Source organism: Strix aluco, chromosome 1 (genome assembly GCF_031877795.1).
Source record: "Strix aluco isolate bStrAlu1 chromosome 1, bStrAlu1.hap1, whole genome shotgun sequence".
In the NCBI taxonomy this organism is placed as follows: domain Eukaryota; kingdom Metazoa; phylum Chordata; class Aves; order Strigiformes; family Strigidae; genus Strix; species Strix aluco.
Window position 1 is genome coordinate 14,215,135 of NC_133931.1, and position 19,173 is coordinate 14,234,307.

Below are 19,173 nucleotides of genomic sequence, written 5' to 3' on the forward strand. Positions count from 1 at the left end.
ATTTTATATCTTTTATCAAGGAACAAACAGGACAAGAAATTGTTATGAAAAGAGACACACCAAACGCCAATGGCATTTCACTATGCTTTTTCCTCAGCGACATCAGAGACAATCTGGAATTCATTTCAAGGTTTACATGCTGCAGAGATAAACCAAGAACCTGTGTATCTGTCAACTGTACAGTGCTGTACAAAGTACCTTTGGACCTGGGTCACCACGATGACCTTTGGCACCTCTGACACCTGGACCACCCTGTGAAGCACAAGCACAGGACTTGCTGAAAACCAGAACTCTCAAACAAACAAAAACAAAGTCCAGAGAAGGCCAAACAGTTTTTTCTTATTCCTGAATCAGTGTTCAGGAATCAGTAAATATACTGTCCATATCCTTCCACGGGAGTAATTAAACTGAGAACATACTTGAGTGTGACCGTATGCAGGAATAGATTTAAACACAGATGTGATTACTTTCTAGAGCCAAGAATGCACACCACGTAAGCATCAAAATAACACTGAAAGCTACCACAGTGATGGAAATGTACACATGTTGTCATGGGTTCCTCTCCAGTTGCTGAAACCTTCTGCACATCTGTCTGTTCTCCCCAAGATCACCACATTGTTAAAGGCTGAGTTTCCAATGACTCAGGAATATTTTTCCAGCCAAGACAACTCCAGGATCTACTAGACTTACCATGGTTTAATTGAGAGCTACTCTTAGCTCTCAATACTCTTTTCCCATTTTTCTCTTTTTTGCTTTCTTCAGCGGTGCCTACATCTGTTAATCATTTTTAACCAACTGTTGCCTTTTTTATTAGTATCATCTGAGACACCGGAGTTGCATATATCTATGGATGGCTGCCATGAACGTGTTTTGCATATACATGCTGAATGTGCTTTGTCCTCTAGGACAGCATAAATATACTTTTTTTTCACTTTATTCAGATCCATTCCCCTCTTACTCCACCTGAGTATATTGCTTAATCTCTTAGGATATGAGCTTTACAGCAATTCTGCCCTTCTTTGTACTCAAAAAGGATCTTGTACAACTAGGCATCATAACTGAATAGTGTTCCTTGGAGGCTACAATAACAATAAGTACTTATAAAAATAACAGCAGTTACATTAAAGAAATAAAAATAGAAAATATGCTTATCAGATTAAATGCATATGTAGTATCAATGAGACTTTAAATAGGAATGCCAATAACAGAAATGTTTGGAAGTACCAGGCTACTCTTGCTCTTCAATGAAGCTATCATGATACAGTCTTCATATGTGTGACTACAGAGCAGTTTTCTACTCCTTTCCCCAGCCCCTTCAGTCTTCCCACTTTCATCCCACAGCTCTACAGCCAAGACCCATTCCATCACGGTCAGCTCTGACCCCAAAATCTCATCCCACGCTCTCCACAGAACCATGTTCCAGTTGCCAGTTCCCAAATTCCAGGTCCTCACATTTCTGCATTCCAGTCCAGCAGCTTCCCTCTGCCCTTTTTCTCCTGCCTCTGCCTTTCTCAGATTAAAAATTCCTATGCAAATGCTCAGGAAAATAACTGCAACTTTTTAACATAAACAAAATCACACAGTTTTCTCCCATTTTGTACTCAGAAACAGATTACTTCTTTACTGAGTAGTAATATATATTTTAAAATAGCCTGATGATAAGCCATTAAATCCTGTTTTACAATTCACCCTCAGTTTGATACACTTATCCATGCTTTAAGCCCAGTAACTTTTGCTTGGTAAAAGAACAAGTTCCAGAAAAGCACTGATTTAAGTTGACGAGCCTCCCCCATTTTTCTAATAAACTTGTTTTGATGGTTATTCCCCAGCACTTCTAAACTTGTGTCATTAATTTCAAATTTTTCATTTCTTTGGCTTCTACTTCTAGTCAAGAATTCCTGTTATACCTTTTTCTCTTATTTTAAATAACTTCTTAATTGCCAGTGCTTTCCCCCAGAAACAGTTCTTAATCAACTCTTATCAAGTTACCTCCTTATTTCTTTTTAACAGTTAAAACCTATGAAACCCTGAAAGGTTTTCATTGCAATTAAACTTCTCCAGTCTTCCAATAACTTTTCTCCTTCCTCATCTTCTCCAGTTCTGCAGCATTCCTTTCAAAATGCAAGCATCAGGTTTGTGTGTTATCTTACTTTTGCTTTGCGTGGGCAACTTCAGACAACATGATCAAATTCTGTCACAGATTAAGTCATAAAAACAATATCCCATAATGAAATCTGCCAGATAATCTTAACTCTAAAGAATACTTTGTCTTACCCAAAATGACCCACTTCCTAAAAGAGCTTAAAAAATATTTCCAGATACTACCCCAAACAAATGGAAGCCTTTCATTTGGAGTAATTTAGTCTAATGTCTAAAACTGGCTACATGGTAGAATCCTGATCCCTTAAACAGAAAAATCCTTGGCTTAGAGAAAAGTCACATGACATTTTAACAACTTGGAGTCGTATTGACCAGACATAGCACATGTGACTTTCTGACTTTTGGTTGGCACAGAGAGGAACACTGACTTTATTCTTTTGCTCTGTTTTTTCCTAGGCCTTTTATTTTTTTCCAGAGCTATGCCATCTAACTCTCTGGAAAAAAAGCATCACTCCTAAGAGGCTGAGTTCCAGAATCACATACTCCTCTCTGACTAGGCAGTGATTTTTCTGCTTGATTTTAAGCCTCCTCTTGCATGGCACTATGCTACTCAAAATATTGTTAATCCTAAATGTAAAAAATAGAAGTACATTATTTTACTGCTGGATTAAGCTTTGCCAATTCCTGATCTGCATACATTTTGAACTATAGTAATATGCATCCTTCCAGTCAAAGAATTTTAAAACATTTTTCATTTTACTGTGAAATGTGGTCAAACTACTCAATTTCAGTTGCATTTTTGTGTGAATTATCCCATTGTCTTTTTCACAGAACACAAATTGGACACCTACATACAGAAAATAAAACCTTAATCCATACTTGATTTATTACCTACATTCAAATAGGAGAACAGAATAATTTTTCCTTGCTCAAGATACTGCTCTTCAGCGAATTTTCTCCCAAGTTTGTTTTCAAGTTTTTGTACTAGAGCTTGAGGAACAGTTCTTGCAGAAAGACTAACATCTGAGCTGTTACTAGGATAAATGTCTGCTAGGGTCTACTACATGAATGTCTTACGTGCAAATTAATTTTGATGTTGAACATGTATCTCATGTAATTTGCATACTTTGACCTTTTCAGAAACTTATGTTCCTTCACATTCTTCATTGGCTCTTTCTCTTCAAAACATGCTCTTGGAGCATCCAGGACACAGTATGAGCAGAGAAACATGCAGTTCAAACTTGTTCACAAGAGGGCCACATCTCAAGCTAACTTAGCAAGCAACCCTAAGATACCAGAGTTATCAATCTAGTTGTAAAAGAAAAAACACATCACCATTCTACAAACATCTGAGTTAAGATTCTCATTAAACCAAACCAATAATAGACCATTGCAAACAGAGCCTACAACTTTTCTAAACTGCTAAAAATCAGCCTTAGGATACGAGATTGTGTTATCTAACTTTAGTGACCCATATCGCAGTTGTCTGGTCTGATCCGTTCTCTGAGTTTTTCCACAAGTCAGTAAAGAGAAAGGACATGCATCCCATCTTTCTAAGATACTATGCTGAGAAGGAAGAAAAGTTAAATAATTGTCTAGAGATTATCTAGTTCCATTGGTTATGCAAGGAACTTAGATATACACTTATTTAACTTTTACAAAGTAAACACTTAGATGAGTGCCATCAAAGCAACACCACGAAGTATAGGGAGAAGTTGTGACAGTGTGTACTGCATCATTCACTGGCAAGCTAGAATAAACTTCAATTCAACTTTCACCAAAGCCAGTTCATTTCATCTGCTCTCCTCAACACTTTTGGGTATCTCTCTGTCTCTGGGAGCTCTCAGAAGAACCAGCACTTTCAGTTCTGCTTTCCAATAAATACTGTAGCTCTTAGGTAGGGCTTTTAAGAGAGGAAAGCCTTCTTTCACCTTTTACCACACAAGAGGCACTGTCACATCCCATACCTTTAATTCATAAGCATGCTGTAAACTGAGCATTTCAGAAATCTAAACTCCAAGCTACAGTAAATACATGTATGCTAGAGTAGACAGATAGCAGGTGTTTAAAAAACTGAAACCAAATGGCACTAACTATGACATATCTATTAATGCTACAGATAGGTAACAGGGTTCAGGGTCTGAAAGATTACCTTAACTGCTCCAGGTCTAGATTAAACCATTAAAAATTTGACTCACTTATTGAGTGAGGAGGTTTTTTGCGGCACATTACTTGGCATCTTTGGTATAAATTTAATGTAATTTTATCTTTTTGTCAATGCTTAAAATCCTAATTTAACCTTATTAGTTATACAATGGCAGTATATTCACATGTCTTGGAATAAAGGTGGCCAGTGGACTATTTGGTACAGTTGACTACAAGCCTAAATAAAACCTTACCGGTGGTCCAGGAGGTCCAAGCGGACCCTTATTAGCTTCTGAACAGGAACAAGCATGAGGAAGGGCAGGGCAGTTTTCCTCATCTCTCTAAAGGAAGGTCAAGATAGGAAGAGAATGATGTCCAAAACTTTTATTTAGAAGTTAAGAATTTTATGAATCTAAGACAGTACTGCACAGATGCCTCAAAAGCACCTGCTTGATTTAGAAACATACATCACATTGACTTTCAATAAAACAAGTAATTCAAGCAGACTTGGGATTTTTTGAAAACTCCTAACTTGTCCATTTCCATTAAAACATTTGTCTCAATGAAAGGGAAAGTAAAAGGTAAATTCTACAGTTATTGAAAGAGGTTTCTTACCAAGCCAGGAAGCTCACAGCATTTGTCTCGATTGGCCCATGAGGTAGCACAAACAATGTCAAACATCTGTAACTGCAACTGTTTCAAAACAAAGGTGATGTACAAGATCACTTTTAGTTGTAAGATCAGTGCAGAATGAAGCAAGAAAAGCTACCTTAATTCAAGCACCCAGATTAGACAGAGAAAAGGCTATCTGACTTAGAGCAGCTAGCCACAAATACACTAACCTAAATGGTAAAAGGCTTGTGTTCTAACCAACATGTCTGAACTATCAGACACTACGTGGATTGAGCAAGCTGTTCAAGGTTAAATGCTGCAGGTATTTGTTGAATTATCCCCACCTCCTTGATTAAATTCCTGATTTTGCCCAATGGTGCCTCCCAAAACTTTTTTCTAGCAAAGAAGGCATCAAGAGACAGGCAAAAGAGAGCTCAGCTCAAAATTGAGTAATTTCTCTTAACCCACTAGTTTGGTGCTCAGATTTTATCTAGGACAAGGTCTCCTGTAGCTTATTACTTACACTGGAGCTGAGCCACAAATAATATTTATCATCTTCTCCAGTTTTATTTTACTTCAGAATATGTCCTCTCTTATCCCTATTTCCCCAGGCAACGAAAGTTTAAGGATGGTGAAAAGCTCACTCAACACATGACAACACTAGGCAGAAAAGAGAATTCCCACCACAGGTCTGGGAACACAGTTTGGACAAGAATTTAATCTACAACACACACAATGGGTAAAACTAATGGCTGCTAGGTACTCAGAAACAATATACTAAGTAGGACTCAATGGTAAAAACAATTTGTCTCCTTTACAGCCTTGAACTGAACAAAGGGGTCTAGAAGAGATGAAGCCTTCTTCTGTTACTGTTTCTATTCTTTTTCCATGCCTCATTTATGTGCATACTGAATAGAGAGGGGAAGGGAACAGAACATCCCATTAAATTAACCCCACATGTTAAAAAATGTGATGAACTGCTACAGATAGAACTCTCTTTGGTTTTGCTCCCATTATTATTTTCAGTGGCATTATTTTAACACTAGAACAGAAGAGTGAATTTTAAGACTTTCTTAAAACTGCATTGCTTCTAAAGCTGTTAAAATGAACTACATATGTGCACCTTCAGTTTTCCCTCTTTTTTTTTCTTATATAAATCAACTATTATTTTTTAAACAAAGAAATACTTTCATACACATACAAATTCTTTTTATCTGCCAGCAGATTAGCTGGTTTGTAGATATGCTGTACTACAGATGCAGACACATGTGAGTTGGTTCCATGCCAAACACCTTAGAAAGCTGGAGTGCAGCATGAAGGCAGCTTTTGGACCCTTGGTTTGGCTCCACAAAGGTCTGTCCCGAGTCCAACAAGTCTGTGTCCCTGGCTACATCCAATGCAAGCTGGCTCCATGTGTAGCCACTTGGATGCCTCTTTGCTACATGTCCCAAAGCTACTAATTCTGGGAGGACTTATTAGCTTGAGCACAGTAGCACTTGAACATGCATGAACATACTGCTCTGGGACTCAGAATGACCCTGGGCATTTGCATGATACTACTCTTAAGCAAATAAGACATCCCAGAAAAGGAGTGCAGAAACACCTGAGCTGGTCGTGCAGAAAGCAACTCAGGTTCAGAAGTAAGTAGTACTGCCATTTTTTCCATAACACAGTCCATCTCAAGCTGTTCTGTTATCCTGAACAACAGAAGGTTGACAGTATTGGCTAAATTTATGCAGTCCAGGCATGTATATGCATTCGTTTTCTCTGGATTAGACAATCTAGAGATCCATAGTGATAAAGCAAGTTGATGTAAAATAAATAGAAAATAAGACATTCCTTGAATTGCTGCATAAACCATCCAAATGTTGAATGACTCAGTATCCTTATTCTAATATATTATATGGGTTTCTCTGACTCAAGCTAAATAACCAAACAAAGCCTTCTTTGCTACCATTAAACATTTATTCATAATTCTCTGTATTCACAGCGATTTTGCTTTCTAAATATCCAGTCCTGTAAGCAAAACCATTAAGATGGAAAAGTCTGCCTATCCTCATCTGATCAGGCTACAGTTCTGCAAAGACTTTTCAAGACCAGACCACATCACATGTTACTGTTTTTAACAGTACATACACACAGAGGTAAACAAGTTAAATTTAAAAAAAAAGAAACATCAATAAAGAGAAGGTTTGTGAATTGTAAATAAACAATGTTTTAAAGCTGGATTTTTCATTAAATCCCACTGAAGGAATAATAAACATTACTTGCTGCATGTCATGATCAGGTTTCGTTCCTCTGGCTGGAGTGCCTGATCCAGACACACCTCACTATTAAGGGATGTTAAAAGGGCCAGGAACCTTTAGCCTAATCCCCTTTTTGTCCTATCTATCTATCTATCTATCTATCTATCTATCTATCTATCTATCCATCCATCCATCCATCTATCCATCTCTCTCTCTCTCTATTTCTGCCTGTTCATGGAACTGTTGCACACCATATGCATTGATGGGAAAAAAACTCTGATACAATTATACTCCTTCAAAATCAAAATGTTTTGCAAAATTCAGGTGATTGCACTGGATTCATTTATTAAAAAAATACACTAAAAATATTCTGACAATGTTAAACTGTTTCATGTGAATACAGTCAGAACAAAACATCCACAATTTTATTCCAAAATAACTGCCTGCCTGTTTTTATTTTATGTAATAAGCATCTCCAAAACTAAGATTAAAGCATTTCATGAAAATACAGCTAATGAAAAAACTTTTCAGAACTATCAACAAACCCTGATTTACATATCAATTCAAAACAATTTTCAAAATGTTTTACAAAAAGGAATTTTTTTTGTATGCATGCCTTCAGGAGCCTCTTAAAACTGTGAAGATACTGGTATGGACTAAATCTGTTTCCAATGGTGGCACAAGTGATGCCTAATGAAGCACGAGAGTATAAGTCATACTTCTACCTTACCATCTACTAGCTTCCAATGACTTTCAGACCAGGGATTTCCTGCCCCAGATCTAACAACCAGTATTTCCCTTTCATTCACTTGTCCAGGCTTCCCCACAATCTCTATAAATATTTAACACTCACAAAATTGTAGGGTAAGGAACTGCACTGATCTACTTACTACCTGTTGTGAGAAGAACCTCTATCCTGCCTTCTACTAGCTTCCTTTGACGTCCTCTAATTTTTGGAGTAGAGGAAACCAACTTGTTCATGCCTTATATGTGACTATTCACAGAAGTTCTGCTTAATATGAATAAAATGTGCAGAATGGAGACTTTAAAGAATGGTATTTGGGTACTTTCTTGACCTGCTTGTAATTTGGTATACGTGGTAATACTTGAAGGCAGCTAAACAGTACTATGGAGTAAAGAATTTTTATCTTCAGCTACACATTTGTAGTCTTACGTCAAGTTTTACAGTTCATTTAAACAAAACCAAATTTTTCAGTAAGTAGGCAGTCTGACTTATCTTTTATAGATTCCTGGCTTCTAACAAAGGACACTATTTCTTTCCACTTCTTTACAAAGCCTTCTCTAATTCCAAGATTTCCTAAGTTTGCCTTTTTCTGTTTCTATTGAAAAGTGACTACAAAGATTTCTCTGTGTAATTGTCTTTACAGGCTTCATATAATTATTATCCATAAGTTTGAGGCCGAAAGGCTCTTTTTTGTGCACAGAGATATTCTGAGGGCTTATTTTTTACTAAACAAGAGTATTTCCATATAGTAGCAAATAAATACATTTCTGAAACCTCATTACTATTCAAATCAAGCCTTGAGTTCAAGGATCACATTCTCTGCTAACCTCATTCTAAGGTCAAGAAAGTTCAAAGAAAATTAGCAAGCAGTACTGCATGGCAAAGAAGTCCTCCTAAGATCACTGTCAGATTGTCAATTCTTCTTCAGCAACTAAATCTACCTGAAAAACCCACACAAACCTTCTTAATGACATCTGAAGCAAAAATGGAAAGACTCCCATAGGTTACCTTGCAAACAGAATAATTATTGCTTCTAGGAGAATAATTTCAGAGGAATGAGAAGTGTACTTAATCCTGGGGAGGATCTTTTACATTTAAATTATTTTATATTATAGAACTAGATATGCTAAGACAGGGACTTTTGCGGGCCACCTGTGTCAAACCAGTTCAATTATTTAATGAACGGATAGTGACCTTAGGGTAAGCATAGAGTAAGAGGGAATAAGAGACATGGGGAATAATTATCACTCAAAACAAAGTTTAAATGATTCCATGCGAAGGAGTTATACATTATATTACTCTATGTAATAAAGTTTGGACACAAGTCATATCTGAATGTACCAACTGTGTTCACATATGTGCTTGAGAATAACATTTGAACAGTGATGATCTAGTGATTTAATTTATTAAAATGATCAAAAATAGATTTTGCCTACGTTGAGAACTATTGCAGGCTTTTGCAGAATTTCTGAAATGCTGGAACTTTACCATTTCAAATATGAGTTTACTCTGCTTCAACTTAAAACTAACTGCAAATATCCCAAACATTTGTTTTTAGAATATTTTAAATGGTTTAAAGAGTTGTTCTTGTTCTACTCACTGGCGCAGAGTTGTCTCTTGGTCCTCTGGATCTGACCATTCTTCCCAGCACTTCTATGCCATCAGAACTGATATTCCCTGCTGCATTAATGGTCTTCTCACTCACTTGCTTGCAGTCAATAATTATTTTGGCCGTAGTCTTGCTGATAACAACATGTAACTATGCAAAAGAAAAGATGTTTTAATATACGAAGGAGCACATAGGATATATTAATTTCCTGGGAAAAGGGGAAAATTTTTTTTAAATGAGATCCTAACTCCATGTTTCCTAATGGAACTCAGAGAATAATCCATAGCAAATAATCTAGATGACCTCTAGAGGTCCCTTCTGACCTGAATTATTCTATGATTCTAATCTTGTTTAATGAATTTATCTTATTTTTCTGCTTATGGAACCTCTGCACACAAGTTGGCACCTTAAGTAATTTATTCGGTAAAAAAATAATTTATCCCTGACAAAAGATCTACACAATGTTCATACAGCACCCAGATCCAAAAAACCTCTTGATTTATGTGGTCAGTAATAATTCCTGGCCCTTGTATGATCCTGCTATATAGCACTGGATTTCACCAATACATCCTTTATAGGCACTTGCAAAAGCCAAAACTAAGCAGTAAAATTTAGCCTGTAACTTATACATTAACCATACAGCAAAACCTTCCATAGTGAAGTTTTTAAACTGAAAAAAATCAAATCCCATCAAACACAGTACAGAAAAGCAAAGCACAGAAACAAAATTACTTCCTTCTGCCTTGACTCGTACTCTGTTGTCCATTGCTGATGCTGCAAAGACATTCCTAGCAGAGAGGACTAGCCACAACTGTCCTGTCGTGAGCAAACTCTTGGTTAAGCACAGGCAAGAACAATTTTGAGCGGGGGAAGACCAGATGAAGGGCTGGTAGAAATGCAGTATCTGCTCTATACCAGTACACTACATGGAGATCAGAGCCCAAGGTGTAGGAGAGAACACCAGGAAGAAGTCCCGTAGCTGCTTTGCTATGGCTCAGCTGGAACTAAATAACTGAAAAGCCTTTCAAACACATGTATAGCAAGGATTATCATTCAAAATGCAGAAAAATGCTTAAGAGGAGAATGTGCTAAAAAAGCCTCATATATTCCTCAACTTAAAGAGTCAGAATTAGACCTTGGCTCTGACCTACCTTCCTTTTCTCAGTCCATTGATTAAAAAGGAAGTACAGAAAAGTTAAGCTCTGTAGATACTATCCCTCAATCTACAGTCTCCTTTATTTTTTAGGAAAGATACCAATATCAGAAACAAAAGTAAATAACAAAAGCACCTTCCACAAAAAATATGTGCTATAATCTCAGTACTACTTCATCTGCTTTCAGAAAGAATGTTACAAGTTCTCTAACAGCCAAGAAAAGTTTGACATGGCATAGCCCTTAAAATATGTTTAAAAATAACAACTCTGGTCAAAAGAATGATAATTTTTTTTTCTAGACTTTTTCTTTTCATTTTGAGTAACAATTCCAATACAAACCTTAAAAGGAAAAGCCAATTTATTTCTAAATTACTTCTGAAGGCAAGTATTTTTAATCAACTCTAAAATACAGGCACAAAGCACGAGACGAAAATTGATCACATCAGCTTCATCATAAAAACTATGATTTGTTTAATGTTAGTTCAACATTGCAAAGAGACTTAAGACAGTTTGGTAAATTATTCTGAATATGCAAATATGTTTATTTTGGCAGTGGCTGACCACATGAAAAGATTTCAGAACATGAAAAACTCCCAAACCTTTATTAAGAGTGCTTTTTTTTTTTTTACCATTACCAACCTTATGAAAACTCCCATAAAATATCTTTCTTATTTCAGGACCTTCAAAAGTCACAGTCTGAAAATCTCCTTTGTAGTCGTAGTTAAAGAAAGTCAAAGTTTTACCGCCATCTGTGTGAGCATAAAAATAAGGGTTCTGTGTTAGAGAAGGAAAAAGCCTGATACATTATTTGAAAAGGTCAGTTTTGTGTTTAACAAAAATGACCACAGATGTCAGATCAAATGTTAGTAAAACACATTCATAAGTGATATATTGATCTGGAAGTAACAAGTTATCTCAGAGAAATGCTCTCTCCTGGTTTGACAGGAAGGATGGGCCAATAGTGGGGAGTCTAACTCACCCATATCTACCTGATCCTACTCACCCACTAGTTCTCTATAGGACTTGAACAAGAAAAAGACACACATATCCTCAAATGCCTAATTCCCACTTATTTCAAGGTGACAGATCTAAAAAAATTCTAGGAAAGATAGAAAGATAAATACTAATATATCTCTTTTAAAATTGACAGCTATGAAGAACAGCTACCATAGTATCTACATTTTTTCAACAGTAAATATGAAAACTTTCTAAATTATAATCCCTGTTTTACAGTTGTGGAAGTCAAATTAAGTAGAAATGAAAAGTCATCAAGAGTTCATGTCTCCAGCTCCAAGTCTGCTATCCACCAGACTGCATTTACTCTACATATACCGTACTGTCAGTACCACTGGCATATATCAAGATAGATTCTATCAGAACCAGATTCAGAGCACTCAAAATTTTAAAAGCAAAGGAGTAGCTCCCTTACATCAATTTACATCTAGTACAGCTCTTTGGATATCAGTATCATTGCTCCCAATTTAGAGAAGCATACTCAAAATTTGACTCTAACTCCAAATTAAACTCAGGTAAATTAAATCTAAAAAACATCCATTAGAGACTATTACCTTTCAGATTCAGGTAGTTGTTCTGGCAGCAGATTAAAACATTGACAATAATAAATCTAGACACAGAATGAATCATTCATACAGTTAAAGAAAAAAATCACTGATAAAATACAAAATACATACTATCTAAAATAACTCCAACCAGTGGTTCATATTCTTCATTTAAAATCTCCCAAAGAGCAAATGGCTCCTGAGGTGTGTCAGGGAGTATACGAAAGAGAAACGTAATGGTGTAATCAGAAGGGAGACCTTCAGGATGCAAATACCTGCAAGAGAAATAATGTCTTTTATACTGAAACAAACTTTAAATCTGGCGATTTACTCATCAGATGTTCACTTAACACACTTTCTATTCTATATATTTCTTCGGAAATCAAGACTGAGAAGCAATATGAATAAGTGTTTTCAAAATCTACCCAACTTGATATCTATCAAAAGAGTACTTATGAAGAAAGAAGAAGTTATCTTTTCCCTTGAAATTTACAACATTGCCTTTAAATGTTAGTTTATTTTTTTTTAAATTTGAAGATCAAATCAGAAGTCTGTTTGAAGTAAAGATGAAATTAATTATATTAAAAGCTTTTAAAAAACAGTAGCCACTCATGAGACCTTTGCCATTGTCTGGTTTAACAGACAACGAAAACAGAAGTTGCCTGGAAGACCAATCTCAATAGACACGCCCTTCGTCATTAAACCACTAATGGATAAAAATTAGGAATGACGAAGACTGTTAAGGAAGCTTTTTAAATTATAGGGAATGTAGTTTATACATTCCAAAACCAATATATAAGAAAGTGAAATCAAAACAGAACACACATAAGAGAAATACAGTCTGTTTTCCTACAATGTTTACAGAAGAGAGAGGAAGTTTATGATATAAAAGAGGTATGTTATTTTATGCTATTTCCTAAAATTTGTTATTTAGTACTTCAAATTTAATTTAACCTTTCATTGCCAAATCCCAAAGTGGGACATTTCGACAAATCTCTGAAAGAACTGACTGTATTTTGAAAATGTTAATTAGCCTGATTCCTTAATATCATAGTAAAGGGATCTGAAAGAAGCCTGAATAAGTTATTTAATCAATTTCTTTTCTCCAAATATGATCCATTCCTTATAAAGTGTTTCTGGCACATATAAGATGTATAGGTATGAATCATGCTGGAAAATGAGTTGTGTGACGTATAACCAATATATTCTCCACAGTGGTCTGTAGATGATTAACTGTGATGTTACACTGCACATTTCCAATAGACAGAGAAGTAACTCAATAGGTGTAAGAACAAAGCTTTACAGTATGCCCGTTGTACAAAGTGCAAATGAAATAAAGTTTGGTAAGCAAGGTGGGGGAAACATGAGGTTTGGAGATACACTGCTCAGAAAAGAGAATAACATTAATGACATGCAATGCACAGAGGAGATGACAAAAGCAAGTTATATTATTCAGACGTACCTGTAGATCATCAAGAGAAAGGTATTTGCTGAGCCATGAAAGGGAGTGAAAGCCTAATGAAGCAGTAAGACTGGGCTGGGGTGGGAGCTAGAGAAGATCATATAAATGCAGCAGATTCGATCAGAAAGAAGCAGAAAGAGAAAAAGAAGTAAGAAATGCTAATCCCTGGAAATTCCAATCCATCTAGACTCAGAAGGAAATTAAACATGGAGAATGTGAAACAGCTCCAAGAAGTATAGCTCCAACTGGGACACAACAGGATAGTCACACAAAAGACCAAGATGACATCTAATGTAAACCTTAAAAGTAATTTCCCACTGTTTTTCTTTCTTATTTATCTCAGTTAAAGAATACTTTTTGTTACATCTTCCCATGTTTAATCCAGCAGGGCCACTGCTTTTCTCTGGTGCCACTTAATACAAAGTAGGGGACTGCACTGAGAGGAACCAAACACAACATGCACACTGTTCATAGAAGAAATGGAGAGTTTCCATCACTTCATCTCTGAGGAATGACTGTAAAAGTTCAATGAGAGGATTCTTCATTGCCTCCTCTGTATCTCTCCCAGGACACAGTTCTCATGACTGAACTATGTCCAGTCTCCCAGAAAGGTAGTAGATGGTGTTCACACAGACTCATTTTAGCATAAGGAGATAATCTTCCTTCGTAATCAATGAATGGACACAGACTGAAGTGAAAGTGATTGAGGACAGCTAAAGCAGGTTCTCATTCTGAGCCCTGTTTCAAAGACATTTTGCACAGACTTCAACCTGCACTCCAGAGGCACCTTTCACAATGTACTACGTACTGGAATCTGCCCAGACATTTGCCTGCACGAAGTTGCTAGGTGCTAACCTGGCACAAGCCTAAAACTGGATTATGTGGGAAACACAAAATAGCCAACGGGCTTACCTACTTTTACCACAACTGCTATTTTTGAATTAAACTGATTGAGGACTCAGGGCACCAAACACTCTATCTATATTATGCTAATGAATATACAGTAGCATCTCTGCTCTTCTGACGTGAAAATACTGGTCCCTGAAATTAATAATTGCCTGCACTGGAGATTTATCTTCATATGTTTTATAAAATATATTTTATTATAATTAATTATATGTTTTAATTATTATATTTTATTATTTATATGTTAAGACATACTTGGTAGGCTGGGATACCAGGGCATCCTTGTGCAGTCTGTAACATGGGTAAACATTAAATGTACCAGGTTCCATTGAAACTCCTTCCACAGCTGAAAACTCCTTTTCAACCAAACCAAACATTTCCATCATTCTAAATCCTGGAAGGCATCAAAATATACATTCTATTAATTTAAATTAATGCCACATTACAGGAACCAAAAAAGGACAAAGCCAGTCGCATCAAAGAGTTTCAAATCACCATCTGTTTAACAGCTGTTAGCATAAAGGGAAATTTATTGCCTAATATTGTGAAAATCAAGTAATGAAAATGATTCCATATATCAGGAACAAAAATGAACATAGAAATACTGTACCTGCAAAATTGTTGCCATCTTTAACTACCAAGGGGCAGGCTGGAAAAGAAAGAAAGATATATTTAAGGATACAAGAGATGTCCCACTGGGTCAGAACAATGTTCTACTCAGCCCAATACTCTATCCCCAACAGTAGCAAAAGGAGACGCTATTTAGGAAGGGCATACAAATCTGGCCACTTTCTACTCCATTCAGTTGATGCTCCTCAGGATCCACATGGGTTGTAGCAAAGATGTTAAAGGGTACATCCCTGTGTGTTCCACATAATATCCTTCTATGGATCTGTTGCCTATTAATGTGTCTAATCTTTCTATGAACCTGCCTTCACAACCTCTTGTGGCAACAAAATCACTGTCTGCTGTGTAAAAATGTATGTCTTACACTGAGTTTTAACCAAGTGCTCCCTAGTTCTCTATTTGTGAGCTTCTCCAGCCTAACTCCAGCTCAAGCTCAGTTACTTTAACTGGCATTCTCTGTACCTTTTCAAATTCCACAATAGCTTTCATGAAAAAGAGAACAGAATTGCATGCAGTCCTTAAGATGTGTGCACCCATTTTAAATAGTTGTAGATCTGTCTTATGTTTTCCTTCTGGCAGGGAAGAAAGCACACTGATCTCTTCCAGGAAAAGTGCCCTGGGAAATCAATAAGCCTATATACAGGGTGTCAAATATGGCACCCCAGGATACTCATAATCAGAGATCGCTTCTACAATACAAGCACAAATGACCAATAGATGCTACTGTTGAGTATTCGCAATGTTCAAAGTTCTCTCTACCATTGAAATTAGATTTTATGGCTAAAACCAAAGAATTGATGGGACACAAGCAATGTATTTGTGTTCGTCAGCTATGATAACTCACAGCCCTATGCACAAGGACTCCTTACAATCACAAATGATAAACATCAGCCATACACTGCCTACTTCCTGGCTTATATATGAGGAAACATATTGAGGGCACACACCTAAAAGCATGTGAATTATTCACCTCTAACCATTAGGTGTTGTTCCAGAATGTCTTTCCCTTCATTTTCAAAAAGAGTCTGAAGTATGGCACTTTCACAGATTTCAAAGAGTTTGAACATGTGTTATGCATTTCCTTAGGCTACAACTCTTCTACTTTCTCTGATTATACAAACATTAATTATTAGCTGTTCATTAATAAATTAATGAACATGCAATTTGAGTAATAATGAATATGTAGCTAACTCTACTCTTACAGATGGTTAAAGTAGCCTAGAAAATAAAATATAATTAACTTTCCATGACTAAATTCTGAACTATTAACAATTCAAATCTGAAGTAACTTTCTGATAACCAATGGATGTATTCTGGATTTATAGCAACCAACCATTAATTATTTTAAGTCACAACAACTTCACTTCCTTAATCTTTTATGGAAATAATGCTAGAGTTATAATATCGGCAGTAAATTATGTTAAAAAGATCAAGAATACCTCTTAATAGAAAAATAATAGTTACAAACCCCCCAGTATTTAGCACTTATTATTTTAAAGGCAAATATATGTCAAAATGGCTAACTTGCTGATGCAGTTTCACAGACGAAAGTGATCAGCTCATCTTCAATCTTTGTAAAGGCATCAAAGTCATCCACAAAGAAGACATGTCTTTCACTGGGCTTGCTGCCAATATTAACTAACTCTGAATAGTCAGCATCAGCTACTCCAATAGCAAAAAAGCTGAAACCTGTAAAACAAAAAAGAACACTGTTGTGAGCCATTCATTTAGAGTGGAAATACAATATGAACACAACTGTATTTGCACTGGCTCCTTTCCTGATTAAATACAATGGTGGAAATTTTATTATTATCCTATAACAAGAAATTCATGCATATAATCTAAAATAAAGGTAATACATTCTCTGTGAGATACTTCTTTTGGCTACTTATGCTTAATGAGTTAATTAAAGCTAATGTTTAAGTGTTTTCTTGAAGACATATAAGACTACTCAGTAGTTTAAAGTTTTAGCGTATGTTTAAATGCTTTTCTAATTTAATGCTATACTGTAATACATACAAAAATATCCACGTATCAAGTATATCATAAATACTAAGCACAGAAACTAATTTCCTGTAGGCCTTTTATAGATTTTGTTCTGTGCCATATATTAATCAGAGTTTTCAAGCCACTGCTGTCTCATGAGTGAACACTGAAATAAATGCATTCTCATTTCATCAGCAACTTAACTGCACTGGTTGAATCTGTTCTATATATTCTGCACAAATATATTTCAAAATTTGATCCTAACCTCAAAAATTTCAATTAAATGGAAATGGTATCCTATATGTTTGAGGAGCAGCAAACTAGCCAGCTAAAAGTTTTTCAGCATTTTTCTTCCCATAAAAGATAAAGAAAAAACCTGTCTACATCAGGCTGAATATTGTTAATGGACATACTGTTCTTGCATGGCTCAGTCCCAAACTTACTCCAGTCAAACAATATTGTCTTTAAGTTTGAATGAGGCCCAGGGGCATTCATCACCTTCTGCAGAGCTTTTAGCATAAAAAACTTTGACTTATTATAACAATATCTTCATGTCTCATCCAGGATCAGCACCTCCTCGTGCCAGTCTCTATCATAGATGCAAGTCAGTACCTGCTCTAATCTCTCTGCAGCCTAACCATAGAACATGCACAAAAGGCAGTGGGAGAGAGGAAGTCATTTGTCCAAGGTGACACATCCCAGTCAGCAACTGAACCCCCACCATATGCCATCTCCTCTCGAGGTTGTTGCCAGTCTAATAATTAATAAGGCAACTGCAAGACTTACCTGACAGTTGAAAATTTTTTGTTCATCTTAGATATAGACTCCAATTTATTCACAAATATGGGGTTTTCTTGATTGCTACTTAAAACAAGTGATGCATGCTCTACTATTTTGTGATATGATTTTATTTATGAAGGCACTGTACTCAGCATCTAGCAATAATACAAGCAGGCAGCCAAGCTCAACGATTGCACTGGGTTTCAGGAATCAGTAATATACACTGGTAACTTCATAGCTGCTGAAGTCTAAAGGCAAATAAAAAAGCACAAATGTAATTTCTTCTTAGATCTCCTCACATTAAAAGGATGATAGCTTTTTTCTTCCATCCTTCAGTTTTGTTCCATAAGGCACACTGTGCCCTTTGGGTTTTGATACAAACCTCAGTATCAGACATTTCTACAACTAACGCAGTTCTTATGCTTAGACTCACAACACTGTGTGGCTGCTTAAAGCTCTAAAATTGGTGGTTTAAAAAAAATATTCCTAAAGGAAATTAGTGTAACATGAGAGCAGATCAGAACCAGTAAAAGAACATATGAAAGAATTTTCAAAGGACCTCTTGTATAGAAAACAAAACAGTTCAGTTTGCTGGTAACCACAAGACTACACTTCATAGATGACAGTCCAGATTTTCCATATCATGTCCCCTAAATTCTTTATCATGGGAGCAATTCCATTGACTACTACATGATTTTAGCACTGCCGCCAAAATGAAAAATAATAGCATTAATCACCAAAAAAAATCCAGAATCTAACACTATCCTAGTGACAATCTGAGTTTCTCAGCAATTGCTGTCTGTTTTCTTTCAACTTGGAAGTCTTCCTGAAGCAAAAGTTACCCTTATCTCATGCCCACACTTACATAGTTATAATTAACAAGAATAAGGAAAATGCGAATATTTCTTAAAACTACACATTTTACCATCTAGCTGCATTTCTCTGGAGACTTTGTTCACATCGTCCTGTGATCGCCCATCAGTAATGACAACCAAAACCTTTGGAATGCCCCTTCTCATGCCAGCCTCTCCAGTAAACAAGACTTCTCTTGCATGTTTAATGGCTTTGCCTGAAACAGAAAAAATTGACAACATACTTTCACTGTGACATAAATCCAATTTCTGTTGGCTTCTCATATCATATGTTAGACATCGATCAAAAAAGAAATCTGTTGCATCCCAAGTAGTCTGTAGATTAGTGCATTCTGTGGTTATTACAACAGAGATTTAGAAAAGTTTAATT

At 36.1% G+C, this 19,173-nt stretch overlaps 1 protein-coding gene across 7 annotated transcripts in view; it reads right to left on the reverse strand.

Annotated features, from left to right (window-relative positions):
• Positions 1–19,173, reverse strand: part of COL14A1 (collagen type XIV alpha 1 chain) — a 128,202-nt gene that overhangs the window by 31,220 nt on the left and 77,809 nt on the right. For 6 of the 7 annotated variants that reach the window (XR_012626126.1, XM_074848689.1, XM_074848524.1 and 3 more), the window contains exons 28-37: positions 18,857–19,000; positions 16,690–16,854; positions 15,149–15,187; positions 14,794–14,932; positions 12,303–12,445; positions 11,251–11,360; positions 9,449–9,607; positions 4,861–4,938; positions 4,500–4,586; positions 199–252 (exon numbers count right to left, since the gene is read on the reverse strand). Coding sequence is in view for 6 of the 7 variants with exons in the window: in XM_074848689.1 (XP_074704790.1) it covers positions 199–252; positions 4,500–4,586; positions 4,861–4,938; positions 9,449–9,607; positions 11,251–11,360; positions 12,303–12,445; positions 14,794–14,932; positions 15,149–15,187; positions 16,690–16,854; positions 18,857–19,000 (1,118 nt within the window). In the remaining variant the exon portion in view is untranslated. Of the gene's footprint in view, positions 1–198; positions 253–4,499; positions 4,587–4,860; positions 4,939–9,448; positions 9,608–11,250; positions 11,361–12,302; positions 12,446–14,793; positions 14,933–15,148; positions 15,188–16,689; positions 16,855–18,060; positions 18,180–18,856; positions 19,001–19,173 lie in introns of those variants that run through there. The other variant, XM_074848603.1, reaches the window with a different exon arrangement.